The following is a 17,343-nucleotide window of genomic DNA, read 5'->3' as shown; positions in this document are numbered from 1 at the left end:
TATTAGCACACATGATCTTGAAAGTCAGTGTATATATATATATTTTAGATCCAAATGCTTTGTAAGTTTAAAAGCAAAACTTGTATTTAAATATATCTTTAAAAAAATAAAAATAAAAAAAAATAAAGATATCTTTAAAAACTTATTTTGCCCTTAAAATTTGTTTTCCCAAAAAAAGGTTGATATACCTTTACTTTGTCAATTTTGCTGCATCCTGGCTGTTTCAAGGGTATTTTGAAAGGAATAATCAGTGTCTTAATTCAGTGATAAATACATATGGAATTCTTCCAACTGATATTGAACCTGAAATATCAACTATAATTATAATATGTGACAAACAGAAGAAGAATAATCCCACCTTGTCTCTATTAGGCCTTTTAAAAGCAATGAGATCAAGTGCATGTTTTGCCTGATTACTGTGATAGTTGGTGTGGTTTACACTTGTTTACAATGCATTTTACTACCATGAGTGTGGATTACAAAAGTGCCCAAAGTATATGAACCAAACATTTAAAACAAAATTGGCATATTAAAAATGAACTGCATCATGATTAAAAGTGCAGAACTTCAGCATACTCACAATTGTTAATGCAATCGGCTTTCCAAGTACTTCCATTCTTGGCAAAGCTTACTAACACTAATGCCAGAAAACATTATTCTTTTTCAAAACATTAACTCCACATTCAAAATTCTGATAGTGTTGAGCCTTAAAATCTCTTGGCATGGGTTTTAACAATTCATTGGTTAATGGAAAAAACTGAGTTGGATAAACGAAAACTACTCAGCTATTTCAGTCACGCATGTAATTGTTAGAGCTGTCATATATGGGGATTTCAAAGAGGTATTCCAGAACATACATTCTCCACTGCTGCCCTTGGGCAGGCACTTTGTGCCATCACCACCAGCCCAGACAAGTGTTATGGATCCTGGAGACCCTGCACTACTAGGGCTCTCCCTCCATGGTCATGCCAGGTCCTGTAGCTACACTGGCTGCAGAGTAACCTCCCACTCTCCCAGGGACCTGGGCAACAGCCCCACAGGAATGCCCACCCCCAGCTGGACACAGGATGACAAAGCACTTGTCCGTCCGTCCCTCCCTCCCTTCCTCCTCCTCCTACTCCTCCTCCTCCTCCTCCTCCTCCTCCTTTGCAGATGCCTGCACTCCTTAGGGAAGTTCAAACTGACCAGGGGACTATTTTAACTAAGTTAAAATATTGGTCTAGTTAGTATTTTTGGTCAAAGGAAATCTATTGTTTATTAACATATTAACATCTGATTGTTAAAGAAAAAATAGAAAGTGGAGAGAAGATATAACAATACCCATAGTTAAAACTTCTAAAGTCTCACTTTAAGATTCTCTAGAAGTTTGGGCACCTGGGTGGCTCAGTTGGTTAAGTGTCCAACTTCACCTCAGGTCATGATCTTGCGGTTTGTGAGTTCAAGGCCCGTGTCAGGCTCTGTGCTGACAGGTCGGAGCCTGGAGCCTGCTTCGGATTCTATGTCTCCCACTCTCTCAGCCCCTACCCTGCTCACACTCTGTCTCTCTCAGACATAATAATAAACGTAAGAAATAAACTTAAGAAAAAAAAGATTCTCCTGAAGTTATGTTGTCTTAGTTGATGCGAAGGTTTTTTTTCCCAATTGATATAATATTAGTGTATATTCATATTTTACCTAATAGTATATCATAAGCATCTTCCCATATTAATAGTCTTTTAAACAAATATGTGTTTAATATGCCAACTAACTGTAACATGTCTTAGTGAACTGGTTCCTTATCATTGAACTTGTTGATTCACTTTTAAAAAAATCATTGATTCACTGAGTCGATCTACTACATTCACGTCACTGGATTCAATATTATAAGCACATAGATAGGAGTCAGTGGCTCCTCTCAGAATGCTTTTCAAAACTACAAAAGATACAAACATGCACACAACACATATAGCATATGCATGTCTACACTTTCTATATGTGGCCCTAAGCATTTAATTAAAAAAAAAATATTCTTACAGGATGGAAATATCCTAATTTTCTTTCCAGGTATTTCTTTTATTGCTGATTTCTGTAATCCTTGTCTACTGGGTTTGCCTTAGCACGACCGATCAGGAAATCTCTAAAGTAGCCACAGAAGAAAAATACTGAGCATCTTTAAATGTTTCATCTTAAGAACATCCCTAGCCAATTTGGGCGCCTGGGTGGCTCAGTCAGTTAAGCCTCCAACTTTGGCTCAGGTCACGATCTCGTGGTTCGTGAGTTGGAGCCCTGCATCGGGCTCTGTGCTGACAGCTTGGAGCCTGGAGCCTGCTTCGGATTCTGTCTCCCTCTCTCTCTGCTCCTCTCCCATTCACATTCTGTCTCTCTTTCTCAAAAATAAATAAAGATTAAAAAAAATCCCTAGCCAAAAACATTAACTACACCTGCATGTCAGACAAAACTGCTGTATGATGTAATACTGGGCTGAGACTTTGTTGTGGTTTTCTCTGAGGGGTGGTCCTGGGACAGAGAAGCAGACATCTGGAAATGGAGGTCTTAGAGCCACAAAGACATCGATATAAATCCTCCTCTCATCCCTTACTGAGCTGTGTGATTTTTGGCATGTTAGTCAAAAACAGAAAACAAAAATCCAGCAAAAAACCCCAACTCATTGTGCTTCAGTTTCCCTACTTGTAGAAAGGAGGTAAGAAAATAACATTTACCTCCAAGGTGGATGTAAGCGTTCTAGAAAACCTATGTAAGGGTCAAGCATGTGCCTGGCACACAACAGACACTGAATATGCTTATTTCCACAATGAGCATATACTCTGTTTTTAAAAGATAAACCTAGGGGCGCCTGGGTGGCTCAGTCGGTTAAGCGGCCGACTTCGGCTCAGGTCATGATCTCGCGGTCTGTGAGTTCAAGCCCCGCGTCGGGCTCCGTGCTGACTGCTCAGATCCTGGAGCCTGTTTCGGATTCTGTGTCTCCCTCTCTCTGACCCTCCCATGTTCATGCTCTGTCTCTCCCTGTCTCAAAAATAAATAAAACGTTAAAAAAAATTAAAAAAAAAAAAAAAAGATAAACCTAACCATATATAATAAAACATAAAGAGAAAATTTTATTTACTTGGCTTTACTGCTACAGGTGAATTGTAAGGCATTACTCATTTCCTAGTGAAGGGTCTAGTCTTGAAAATTCAAGAGTCTAGAAATGTAGAGGTCGGTGCCCAGAAGCTGACCATGAGCACCTGGGAATCTACCTCCTAATATGTAGTTCATCCCATGCTTTTCCTCCTTTCTGTATATTCGCGAATACACATAGGAGATGATGAAGTAAAGTCACAGTGTGGGAAAGCCACTTCCACTGTCCAATCCTGCTCCGGAATGATTTGCTTCCCTTTCTAGTTCTTCTCACCTCGCCTCTGATTTGAGAGAGCCCCAAAACAACAGAGGACAGGACTACTCTGCTGCTCTATCAGCAGGTGGAATTAACTGCTCACCTTTTAAGAAAGTAGATGTTCCCCTGGAGACACCAGTGTGGAAAAGCCGATTCTGGCCCTGCAGTGCTTTGCCTCATATTTTACAGGAGAGCTCTGACACTCAACCCTCTCCTCTGAATGTGAATGAAATTTCCTGGCTAATGAGGGTTTCCCTGAAGAGTGCTTCCAAAAAATAATACACATTTGGTCACCAGTAAGTGTTCCCAGGGGCCTTAAGCAACCCTGGAATTCTCATTTTTCCCATTTGAATCAAACTGTGGAGTTAAAAAGTTGCAACCAATCACATGAAATCAACTATCTTTACTCTGTCAGAGCAATTCAGTCATCATTAAAATAGACATAATATTCCCAGGGATACAAAAATCTTGGATTTTTCTTCCCCCCATGGGGGTTAGATAAACACACATATCTGAATGGTCTCCAGGCTAGTCTGGGCCTCCACGCTGGGAGGAGGAGCCAGGAGAGAGGAAACACATCTGTGTGCAAAGGTAAATACAACATTGAAAGTTGTGTGTGTTTGAGACGTTGCCTATAGAGCTAGGAGGTAGACAAAACTTGCATCATTTTTGGAGTTGTATGCATAGGGAATTTCAGAAAACCTCTAACCTCAATAGACCCTGTACATAAGATTCTGTCTTTGTTTTTGAATTGTCTAAATCCACGCTGTTTCCTTGGGCTCAGGATCACAGGGTCACTGTTACAGTGACTGCAGACTCCAATGTACTAACCGCACACCACAAAGCACAAAAAAAGCTTAGTTTCAAAAGATTGTTTTGAAAACTGTCCTTTGCTTTTGCCGTTCCGTTACCCTGAAAACTCTGACCTCAGACATGCACGGTCCATTCCCTCGAGTCACTTGGGTCTCTGGTCAAATGTTCTCTTACTGGAGAAATCTTCCTGACCGTCCCTTGTGAAGTAGTAGAAACCCACTCAAAAACAGGCCCTGTATCACCTTAGGATGCCTTATTTTTCTTACTCTTATTTTTCTTTAAAAAAAAATTTTTTTTAAGTTTATTTGAGGGAGAGATGGAGAATGAGCAGGGGAGGGGCAGAGAGAGAGAGGGAGAGCAAGCATCCCAAGTAGGCTCTGTGTTGTAAGTACCAAGCCAGATGCCAGGCTTGAACTCATGAACTATGAGATCATGACCCGAGCCAAAACCAAGAGTTGGATGCTCAATTGACTGAGCCACCCAGGCTCCCCTCTTATTCTTATTTTTCTTTCTCCCTACCTCTCATATTATAGATGCATTTGGTTTTCCACCTCCCCTCCCCAGCAATGCAAGCTCCATGAAAGGAGGAACTTTGTTTTTTCACTGCTATATCCCACAGAGTTCGTGAATACCCCATTACTGTTCAATAAATATTTGCCACATGAATGAATGACTTGTAGATGTTTCAGCCAAATGCCATACATCTCCAATTCTCTTCCCAGCAAGATATAAATGCAAACAAAGCTCCTGGAATACATGTAAGGCTAACACTAAATCTCCTTAGATGTCTTTGTTGCAACTTACAAAGCAAGTGTATCCATATGAGCTACGCTAAGAATTTATAAAAAGCAAGCTTCTCTTCTAATCTTCCCAGGCTATAATACTAATGAACACACAACTTGCCCTCCCTCCCAAGTTTCAAATCACTTCATGCTCACAGAAACCTAGATATCTTTCTTACCATACTGATCGGAATTGGTGGTGAAGAGAAGGTAGTCAGAGGCACAGGTCTGGGATTCAATATCCAAATCTCCTAACCTCAGAATCAGTCTCTTCCCCTTTGGTACTCTGATAGTCTTTTCACAAATAGTGTGATTGGGGTAAGTCCCTGGATAATTCTTAGACGTCACTGTGCCGCTGTCCTGATAGGTCACTATGTGCCCACAGCCATCACCTGGTAAAGAAAAAAAAGAATGAAAGAAGTGAAATTAATTCTTATCGAGCATTGAGAGAGTCTAGTACAATCTCCAAGTCATGTATTTATTCCTTCTTTGCAGAGAGAGAAAAGCTAAAAAAAAAAAAAAAAGAAGAAGAAGAAATTATTTATTATTTCAGGGTATTTCATCTGGTTTCCCAGTTTAATCTTCTGAATATTGATCAAAATGTTTCCGATACTAGAATGGAAAGCCCTTGGCAAACACATCATTTAATCACACTACTTTTTCTAACCATCTATTTATCTACTCACTGAAACTGGCAGAGTAGGCCCTCGACACTCACACATTTGCCATTTGTGGCAACGCCACGCAATAATTTGTGATGGAGAAAATAATCTGACACGCTTTAGAGGGTCATCATACTGCTACACAAGAAAATGTGCGCCACATGCTGCTGGTAGAATCTGAGACCCAGGCTGAGAGGAGAGTGAGAACCTGTAGGAGGCTAGCAGCCATTTGACATTCGTATCTCAGTTAATGGCAGTCACAGTTGTGAAGGTTCCTGATAGACCCAGGATGTGTCATTAGAGATTGTCGAGGGTCTAGTGCATTGAGCGCTTGCCACGTAACCAGACCTGGTATTGACAGAGACACAAAAAAAGCAGCAAGGGCAGCTTCGCAGAACTAAGAGCAAAACGGGAGACGGTCACATGTTCAACTAATATAATACTAGGTGCTATGTGCCATATCGAGAACTTAAAGTGCTGAGGAAGGTAGGAGAGAATCGATTTCAGTGAATTATCACACTTCACTAAAATAAATTTTCTTAAGACTTTTCTGAGTAGGAAAAAACATCAATTGACCAACTCGTTGCTCCAGTAGATGAAAAAGACTAAATCATTCACTCAGATATCTAAGTGCATGCACAATTGGGTGGGTTGCAAGTTAAATTAGCATACATTGCATTCAAATTGCAAAATTCCTGTGGTTAGTTTGGCTTCACATAAAAGCAAGAATTTCTGCCCTTAGCTGGAGAGAGAGAAAGCAGAAATTGACTGAAGAAAGAATTCTCGGAGTAGTAATAAAACGAGGCCTCTGCATCCCAAAGTCTCCCACAGAGAAGCCCCAACTTGAGCAGCCTTCTTCCTCCTCTAGCCTCTTCCTGAGCTAGAGAAGGATTGGCCTGGGGCCTTCGTTTATCCCACTCTCTTCTGACCCTGAGGCTCCCAGCCTAAATGATAATAGAGGCTTAGTTAAAAAAAAAATAAAATAAAATAAAGGGGGGGGGGAGGAGGGGGAGGCACAGAACTCCAGAATCTACTCCATTATCAGCAGACAAGTCTAAGGAGAAGATCCACCCATAATCCAGAAACTGCCACAAAATTCCTAGGGCCCCAGACAGGCGGATGGATGGGGAGAGAAGAATTAACCTTACCAAGCGATGGGTCAGAGAAAACCAGCAGAAACACAGGTGGACACCAAGATAAACTACTATGAAACCTGGGCACCTAGGGAGAAACTGTGCAATTTATCTGGAAGATGATAGAGACCCATACAAGTTTTTGAGAAAGGAGATAATGAAAGAAGTATTTGGAAAAAAGATAGTCTGGTTTGGCAATGCTACAGGAATTAGGATGTAAAGAGAATCTGGATCAGAGGAGCAGGACAAAGGCTAGGAATGGGGCAGCTAGAAAGGGAAGGGAAAGAAAAACAGATATTCACAAGAAAAAAAAAATTACTGGACTTGGGTCTTGGCTACTTATAGTGGGAAAGACAAGAGGAGGGAGAAAAAAAAAAACAACCACTGAGATTGTGAGTCTAGAAATGACTGGAACACTGAGGCTAATATAAATAGAAAGAGAAGCCCAGAGAGAGAGAGAGAGAGCGAGTGAGCAGGTCTGGGGGCAGACGTTGTAAGTCTGGTTAAGGCTGAGGTGACAGCTCTATTTCTTGACATCTCTGGCAGTGAGCACAAAATAGTTAAAAATTAAATGAAAATTATACTAGAATGAAGCATGTGGTGCAGAAGCACATAGTGAACAGGGCTTTGACTTAAAATTTGAATTATTTGCCTGCTTGTAAAGGCTTTGGTTTAAAAAATCCAATTTTGGGGAGCCTGGGGGGCTTAGTCGGGTAAGCGTTCAAGTTCAGCTCAGGTCATGATCTTGCGGTTTGGGAGTTTAAGCCCCGTGTCCGGCTCTCTACTGTCAGCTCAGAGCCTGCCTGGGATTCTCTGTCCCTCTCCCCACCCCCCCACTCTCTCTCTCTCTCTCTCTCTCTCTGTACCTCCCCCACTGGCACTCTGTCTCTCAAAAATAAACATACAAAATCAGTTTAAAAATCCAATTTACAGTTTCTCTTGAAAACTGGAAAGACATGGCAATCATGCCAGCAGGCATTCTTATGGGGCTAGTGACACAGTGGCTGCCCCTTTAAAGGAGACAGGTGCCCTAGCTCCCCACCAGACCCTGACTGCTCATTTCTATGACACGTCCCACCTTGGGAGGCAATGATTTTGAGCATGCTGCTAGGGCAACACTAGGGAAGCTAGTGTACAAAAAATCATGCATACAATTACACACATAACTAACCCTCTCTATGCCGCCAAGAGTTCACCTGGTCAAACATGTCAATGCCTTTTATTACTATGAAATTCTCTGCTTTAATAAGAAAAGAAAAAGCAAACTCTTTTGGAAAACACAACTAAAAAATATAAAATGAAGGGTAATTATATGTGAATCAACTTTCATATCATTATTGTATTCTTGATTTTAAGTGACATGTCATGACAAAGGAAAATCCCAGGGTATCACGTTTATCCAACCCTGTAATTACACTTCTTACCAATCACTTTCACTCTAAAGCCCAAGAGGAAGCTAATTTTACCGGGTGATACGGGGCAGAAAGTGAGCAGGTTTGTCTCCAACACTCCCCTGTTATTCTGCCTGGGGGATCTGTGCCTCCTTGGAAAAATTTCTCTTTTCCATTAACTATCAGAATGAAACTCTAGGAGTCTTTGTTCTGCCAAAAAAAAAAAAAAAAAAAAACAAAAAACAAAAAAAAAAACCCTGAAAGGAGCTGCTGAGTCCTAATTCGTTAAAAAGCAAGCTGTCATTAGAAGTTGTAATTTCACCTCTGCCTGTGGACAGAGACTATTTCTAGAGTTTTCTGTGGCAAACACTAATATAATACATTTATCCCAGGGTATTAACTACATCAGGAATTTTCACCCTATTGTCCTCCCATAGCGTGATTAAGAAAACTAGATAGAATAATAATACTGTAATACATACTTGAAAGTGGATGAGAGAGTAGATGTTAAATGTTCTCACCACAAAAAAAGAAATGGTAATTTTGTGAGGGGACGGAGGGGTTAGCTAACGTTGTCGTGGTAATAATTTTGCAATATGGAAGTGTGTCAAGTCAACACATTGTAGATTTGAACTAACACAATGTCATATATCGATTATATCTCAATAAAGCTGGAGGAAAAAAGCACTAGAAATATGCCAAAGGGGAGAATAGAGAACTGGTAGGGAGAGAAAATGGCTACCATATCATGGATTGTATAAGGTAGATTCATGCAAATAATCAACAATAGAGAAGCAATATTCCCATGACCTCATCCTAACACTCTGGTAGTTTAACTCATCACCTGACTGTAGTTAAGAATCACTGACAGGGAAGACAACAAAAATTATTTAAAAATCTATCAGTCTTTGTTCCATTTCTTGTGTGTCAATGTCAATTTCCTGGTTGTGATTTGCAAGATATTATCATTGAGGGTAACTAGGTAAAGGGTACAGGACACTTCTCTGTGTTATTTCTTGCAATTGTATATAATCTACAGTTATCTCAGAAAAAGTTTCATTAAAAAAATTGAAAAAAAATCTGTCAGTGTAGTTAATTTTGGCTGATGAGGGTGAAAATGAGGGGGCTTTCATTTTCTTTTTTTTAAAATTTTTTTTTTCAACGTTTTTTATTTATTTTTGGGACAGAGAGAGACAGAGCATGAACGGGGGAGGGGCAGAGAGAGAGGGAGACACAGAATCGGAAACAGGCTCCAGGCTCCGAGCCATCAGCCCAGAGCCTGACGCGGGGCTCGAACTCACAGACCGCGAGATCGTGACCTGGCTGAAGTCGGACGCTTAACCGACTGCGCCACCCAGGCGCCCCTCATTTTCTACTTTATACTTTTCTACACTATTTGGTTTTGTTATTCTGTATGTTTCTCCCATTTAAACTATGCTTAAATAAAATATACAAATTTACATTGAAAAAGTATATATGGAATGCCAACCAATAAAGGAGGCCACTTTTATTTGAAAATCTTTCTGTAACAAATTCATTATCCATCTTCCTCATATTTGTCTAAGGATCATGGGGTGTTATGTCTGCGGCGGCGGGGGGGGGGGGCTATACATGTTCCAGTTTACAGATGAGAAAACACAATGTACACTGACTTTCCTTAAGGCTGCTTTACTGATGGTGGATCCCAGACTGCAATTCCCAGGTGATTTAGCAATGGCTCTAGGATTTTAAAAAACATTTTTGTCTCTCTTCTTTGATTTTGTAACAAATACTTATGCTTAATCTTTAAAAAACATCTGAACTGCTGCCCTATCAGACCTTCCTTTGGATACTTTGATGACACCCTCTTATTAAAATGAACAGTTCCCTAATAAGAGAAAGCTGACTCCTGCAAGTCATAAACAGATGGAAAACCATTGGGTAGAAGGTTGAGGAAGAACTTCAAAATTTAAGTGCCAGATGTGTTACCATCTAAACTCACTGATGGATCCCAGCATGACTACAAGTAAGGCAATCAGATACTAGGTGTCTCCAGGTTGGATAAAATGTGCTCTGTGCACCAACACCTATGAAGCACTCTTGCCAAAAAGCAAAACGTGAATCAATAATTGACTCCAAATCTCACCAAGCCTTTACACCTAACTTCCAGGCTACAGGAAATGCACAAGTTTATGGACACCGTAAGGAAGCCATTAGCCAAATCTAGGCTGGAATATGCTAGTGCAACTGACCTAGTTTCTTCAACAATGAATTGTATAAAGAGGCATAAAAGAATGTATTTATTTTAAACTAAAGGAAACTGAAGAACCACAGCAACCCAGTGAATCTCATTTGGATCCTGATTTGAAAAACCAACCTTATAAAACTGTTTCAAGAAGGTAAGTGGGGTACTGATATCAGGAAAGTATTATTCATTTTATTAGGTGTGATAATGATGTTGAGGCTGTGTAAGAAATGTCTTTTTTTAGGGAGGCCTACTGACATATGTGGGCTGAAATGGCATGATAACATGAAGTCTGGGATTTGCCTTAAAATACTCGAGTAAAAAAAGGGAGGAAGCAGGATAAGAAAAAAGAGATGGGGGAAGGTTGATGGCTGCTATGGATGAGGGTTCGGTTTAAAAAAAAAACTGAAATGAAAAGAAATGAAGGTCAGTCTTTAGGGGAAAAAATATCACCTTGGTTTTGAGGATTAAGCTCCATATGCTGTTGGGAGGCCTGATGGGTAGTGAGCCACAGTGATACAGGAGTGTGGGGTGAGACCGCTAGGTTCAAGTGTCACCTACCTAACATCAAAGGGGGGGGGGGCATGGAAATAAAGGGGAAGGAGGAGGCTTTGCCACAGGGAACTTGTCTAGTCTTCAAAAGTGGCTACCACCCAGTGTTTATCTTTTTCTTCCTTTGAACTGTAATTTAATGGCCAAAGCACATGATGACTAAACTATCCGTCATTTCCTCCTCTCCTCTGCAGAATATGTGAAGAGTGGTCACTCCATGATGGGCCTAAATCCTGGGGTTTGCTTGGAGCCATAGCCGACTTGTGAGACTGATCAAACCCCTTCTCAAAACAACTTAAAAAACAAAACTGGATGAAGTTGAGATTTTGGAAAAAGCTGCTAAGTACTCAGTAGTTTATAGATCCCCAAGTGACCTCTACACAAAATTTAAGTATTTGATTTGTGAACATTTGGAAACAATCTAAATTAGAAAAGGATGGTCAAACTATATCTCCAAGCCATGTGGTAATAAGGAAAAGTTAAAGTCATGGTTTAGAATTCTCTTTAACTTAAAAACGCGATATAGTGTACTAACAGATATAAAGGGAAAACGTTTGAAGTGTTACGATGTAGGATTACAAGTGATTTTCATTTTATTGATACATTTATTTTCTAAATTCTCTACAATATGAAAGCATAATGTAGATATCAGAAAAATAGTATAATGAAAGATACCAAATTTACCTAATATTCTGTGTAACATAAGCTACTTTTAGCATTAGCCTTAAGGTACAGACTGAAAGAAGTCTCTTTAAACCAATACGCACAGACTGTCATTAAAAACTCACTCAACAGCTAGGAATTTAGAATAATGCAGATCTCACTTGAAGGAGCTCACAGGCAAGAGGAGAGGGGTGTGCTAACAAGTAATTCCTGAGAGTATAGTGACAGCTCCCAGAGGTATGGGCTCAATATCTATTCTCCAAATGCCTGAAATGAATGCATATGTCTCTATGCTTTTAATATCAGCTGTTCCGGAAGTATGGATATACAGGGTATTTTCTAAATAAGCTTAAAACAAATCCCAGATGCTTGTCTACACGCGTCAACTGTTTATTTAGTCTACTCTAATTCCACCCACTAAGAAAGGAAAACAATAACTTCCTTAAAAGACTATTTCCCTTTGATAAGAAATCACGTTCCACTAACAGAAAAGTGAAATTAAGACATACCTAGTATGAACTAAGTTCTGTAATACTACAAAGCAAGAATTAGGCTTCAGAAGAAAACTTTCAACTGAATTGCACTTGTGGAAAATTGGATGACATAAAATACATAACGCAAAAATTCCTTTAAGATTAATTATTAACTAATCCATACAAGAAAACAACAGACCTCAAACATTTAAAAAATTTATGACCCATAGTTAGAACATAGATTTTTTGGGGTGCTCAGGGGGCTCAGTCAGTTGGGCATCCAACCTCGGCTCAGGTCATGATCTCACAGTTTGTGAGTTGAAGCCCTGCATCAGGCTCTGTGCTGACAGCTCAAAGCCTGGAATCTGCTTTGGATTCTGTGTCTCCCTCTCTCTCTGCCCCTCCCCCACTTGTGCTCTGTCTGTCTCTGTCTCTGTCACTCTCTCTCTCAAGAATGAATAAACATTAAAAAAAAAAAAAGATTTTTCATTACAATCTAAGTAAGCACACATACACACACATGTAGAAACAAACAGAAGTCTAACATTATAATTCTTTTTAGCGTATGTAATGCATTATGATTTTCCTATTCCACTTCATTTTTTTAAATTGAAAGCATGCTGGTTGTGTCAACTGAATTAATTTTATTGCCTACTAATGGGTCACCACCTGCAATTTGAGAAATAGTGCTCTAAAATATCACAAGAGTGAAACCATTTCTAGAAACATGATTTCATTCCTGTTGTATCATTGCTCTTCTAATATTCAAGTTATAACAGGTCTCAACCCATATACAATCACCTGTGTGTGGGTGTGAGAACATCTTTTCCCATGTCTAAGATCAAGTGAGCTCTTGATGACTACAATCTTTTCAACCACAAAGGGGAGTTTGCAATTATTACAGAGTTCTTTGTCTGATGGCAATGTGAACAGATTTCCCAAGGTATTACTAATTTCATTGTCAGCCATACTCTCTCATAAATTTTGCTCTTTTCAGCTGTGTTTAACTTTTTTATGTTGTGTGTTGCCTGGAATGGAAAAATAAGAGCAGGAGGGTCTAAGTGGTTATGTGAGAATAAAGCTAGTAAGAATGAAGTTGTGATGGTGACTTCAATTATTCAAAATTTTTCATTTTACTGAAAGGAAAATGGATAATACTATGCTGACAGAAGACACAGCTAGAGATTAGAAGCACAGGACCGAGTTCTGCAAAACTGTTTTAGAATCTCTTTAGACCTTATTGCCACCAAGTATAATAATGGAAGCTAATGATAGGACTAATGATCTAAAGAAGATGATACTTTTGCCTCAGCAGATGAAAGACATTTGGCAGTAAAATAAAAGGAAACACAAGGTACATATTGTCAAAAAGTCTCTCCATGTAAACTCCCAAGATGGTGTTTCCTATCAGCTGAAAGAACCACTTAAAATAAATCAATTTGAATGCATGAAAGTGAAACGAGTCATTTCTTTTTTTTTTTTTAATTTTTTTTTTTTAACATTTATTTATTTTTGAGACAGAGAGAGAGCATGAACAGGGGAGGGTCAGAGAGAGAGGGAGACACAGAATCCGAAACAGGCTCCAGGCTCCGAGCTGTCAGCACCGAGCCCGATGCGGGGCTCGAACTCACAGACCACGAGATCATGACCTGAGCTGAAGTCGGACGCTTAACCGACTGAGCCACCCAGGCGCCCCGAAACGAGTCATTTCAAGAGGTCCTATCCAAGACTCCTTACATAATGTGAGGCTGTTTCCATCAGGGTGCAAGGGCATCAAAAATTTTAAGTGTTCACATAAGAAGCATACCTAACAGTAAAAAAAAAAAAAAAATTCAAAACCTAATTTAATGCTACCCTTTAATGTGCTATAAGTAAAACCACATAGAACTGCAAGAACTGCATAGTTCTTGGTCACTCTCCTGTTCTGTGATTCCCAAGGGAAAGTTAAAGATCACAGAAGGGGTGTGGGTGTGGGGGAAGAGGGCTTGCACACCTATTGCTTTTCTAATTTCATAAATTATTTCCATACACTTAAGAGGTGACAGATGACAATGGTTAGGACACTGGGCTCCTGCCCAGTACTGGCTGTTTGACCTTAGATAAGTCCCTTTACCTCTCTTAAAGAGCTACAATTCATCATCATAGAGACAATGATAGCGTCCCCCTCCCTCGACACACAGGGTTATCATGAGCATTAAGTGAGATAATGGTAGTAAAGTATTAAGCATAAAGGCTAGCATACAGTAAGAATTCAAAATATTTTAACTGCCATATTTTTATTTAAAACTACCACACATATTAAAGTAGCAAGAATATTGCTTTGGGTTCGCTGACTTTGTCCAAATTCCCTCACTCACAGGCTCCATGATCTTAAGAAATTACCATTTTTTTGTGTATCAGTTTTCCTCATCTTTGAAAAGCCTAACCACATATGTGCCTGGGTGGCTTAGTCAGTTAAGCGTCCGACTCTTGATTTCAGCTCAGGTTATGATCTCACAGTTATGAGATCAAGCCCCATGTCAGGCTCCACACTGAGCGTGGAGCCTGCTTTGGATTCTCTCTCTTCCTCTCTAAATAAATAAACATTAAAAAAGAGCCTGACCACAATTGGGCATGGTAAAGATGAGTGAGCCTGTGTTAAGGGTTAGAGAGTCTGTCAGAAGCTCTAATTAGAATGCTCCCTGCCCCATTATGTATCCAGGGCCCCACTGACTGCTCGGACAGCGTCTCCCAAAGTGGGCACTGTATGCTTTTGAGTCCTTGGGAAACTTAAAAGGAGGTCAAGCCTTCATCTCCAAAAAAGATCTGCAAGATAAATTTCACCAGTAGAATTTTACCTTTTTCTTTGCCACGGGCCATCTCACAGCCCTTAGAGTGCACAGTGACGTTCTCACAGCAGACACAGGTTGGAATATTCTCAGGGAACCCCTTCCTCAGTGGGTGTCTCCTGATGTAGTGTTCCATAGGGCACATGGCCAGCCAACTCCTGGGCTAGGCTCTCAAAAATGGGATGCACACTGGGATTCCATGATGGGGCTTCTGGGATTAAGGCTGAGATGCAGAGAAGTGGATTCTGGCCTTGAGACTTTAAAGAACAATACTAAAATTATACTATGTGAATCTGATAATTCAAAAGGAAGAATTTTCCCACTGTTGTGAACTCACAAGTGCTGTGGGGGAAATTTGTAACAAATTGGATGCATTCTTTAGGAGAAGTTGCTTAATTTCAGAGATAAAAAGGGGAAAAAACTTGTTTGTACAGCAAAACAAGTCTAAGACAACTATTTTATCTCTGTTGAATAGATGCTTAGGATAAGGAAGTTAGAGAAAAGCAGCTGCTGACCTTTACCAATAATGTCAGGATGTTGATGTAATGTCCAAGTTGCAATTGCTGGGGGTGAAGATAAACGCGGGAAATCTTTCCTGTCTCTACCACGCGCTATATTTTCTAACCTTGGTTCCATGTTAAATATACACACCGCCAATATTCAGATAAAGTGTAAATGGACATTGAATTTTCTCTCTGGAGTAAAAAAAAAAAAATCCAGTATACCAAGTGTGGATAAAGTTAATCTCATTTCGTTAAAACTATAAACATCTCTCTCTCTCTCTCTCTCTCTCTCTCTCTCTCTCTCTCACACACACACACACACACACACACACACACGTACACACACACGTTGTCACTTTTCCAGATACATTTTTCAAAACCTCAGCAAGAACCAAAATGTTATTGGAATAGTTAAAAAAAAATCGCCATAATATTGTGAAAATGCTAATAACACCTGGCATTTACTAAACATTTATTATAAAATGTGGCAGATAGAGTATTCTACGGGACTTTATGTTACTGAATCTTCTTATAAGTGTATTCTACCGATAATAAATATTAGTTCCCTTTTTAAAATTATGAAACATTTCATACATACACATACAGACATATAGAAAGTAATATCTCAAACATCCAAGAATATACCCCATAGCTTGTAAGATAGGCCATTTCCAATAGAGCACAACTGAAGACCCCAACACCCCTTTTCCATCCCACACCCCTCTTGTTATTGCCCCTGTTCTATGTGTGAAGAAGAGGCTCTGAGAAGCCGGGTAACTTGGCCCAGGTGGCTGAGCTGGCACCCGAACCTCTCCTGAATTCCAGAAACCACGGACCTCAGTCCCTGCGCTTTAAGGCTGCAGCTGCTAAAGTCACCCAATGTGGAGGTGAGGAAACTGAGGCAGACAGACTTAAGACTTGCCCATGCTCACATTACTGCTGAGCAGCACAATTAGTATTAAAACCCACATTATTCTTTTATAGTCTTACTCTTCTTGTCTCAAAATTAACATGAGGAAAGTAGCCATGGTTAATTCAGGGATTCTTGTAAAACTTATGAGAAACTCTATCACCCTCTCTCTTTAATTATTTAAGCAAGTACTTTTTACCACACTATTAAGGGACAGTCTAATGAGAGGTGACTATTTTACCTCCAACAAAGGTTGTTCACTTTTCTTAGCACCAAGGTGGCTCCTAAAAGATGCTCTGTAAATGAAGTTTTCAGTGGATCAAAGTGCTGCTTCTTAACCTTCTGTGGGCACACCAGTCATCTTGGGATCTGGGTAATAGGCAGGGCCTGGAAATTCTGTGCGTTCAAAAGGTTCTTGGTAATGACTATTTTGCTGATGCCTGAAAGATATACTCTGAATAGCAAGAGACTTAAAGAGCCCTTATTAATTAATTCCTATTAATAGATAGGGACCAGGGGTTCCTGGATGGCTCAGTCAGTTAAGCATCAGACTTTAGCTTAGGTCAGGATCACACAGTTGGTGGGTTTGAGCCCCACGTCTGGTTCTGTGCTGACAGCTCGCAGCCTGGAGACTGCTTCGGATTTTGTGTCTCCCTCTCTCTGCCCCTCCCCCGCTCACACTCTATCTCTCAAAAATGTTAAAAAATTAAAAAAAAAATAGATAGGGATCTTGCAGTGAACCTTTTCAAAAATGAAAAATTCTTGAGATACCAGTTTTATATGGTTTTATTTTAATATCTATTCCTAAAATTGGAACAAGTCTATATTCTTAACTCTTTGACACTTATTTTCATGATTTCATTTGTAAGTCTAGAACAGGCAATAATAAATTTCAGGATCTACATTTAAGCCAGGGTGACATTTCTGACACCTGGAAAAAAGTGTCAATTTAGAAATTATTTAGGGGTAACTGGGTGGTTCAGTCTGTTAAGAGACCAACTTCAGCTCAGGTCATGACCTCACAGTCTGAGAGTTC

General features: G+C 39.8%; 1 protein-coding gene across 3 annotated transcripts in view; it reads right to left on the bottom strand.

The window, feature by feature from the left end:
* Nucleotides 1-17,343, bottom strand: part of DCBLD1 (discoidin, CUB and LCCL domain containing 1) — an 88,122-nt gene that overhangs the window by 60,361 nt on the left and 10,418 nt on the right. For all 3 annotated transcript variants that reach the window (XM_049654244.1, XM_049654243.1, XM_049654245.1), the window contains exon 2: nucleotides 5,148-5,360. In XM_049654244.1, coding sequence (XP_049510201.1) covers nucleotides 5,148-5,360 — 213 coding nt within the window. The remainder of the gene's footprint in view (nucleotides 1-5,147; nucleotides 5,361-17,343) is intronic.

The sequence above is a fragment of the Panthera uncia genome, assembly GCF_023721935.1.
Source record: "Panthera uncia isolate 11264 chromosome B2 unlocalized genomic scaffold, Puncia_PCG_1.0 HiC_scaffold_24, whole genome shotgun sequence".
NCBI lineage: Eukaryota > Metazoa > Chordata > Mammalia > Carnivora > Felidae > Panthera > Panthera uncia.
This window is presented reverse-complemented; position numbering and strand designations above follow the sequence as displayed.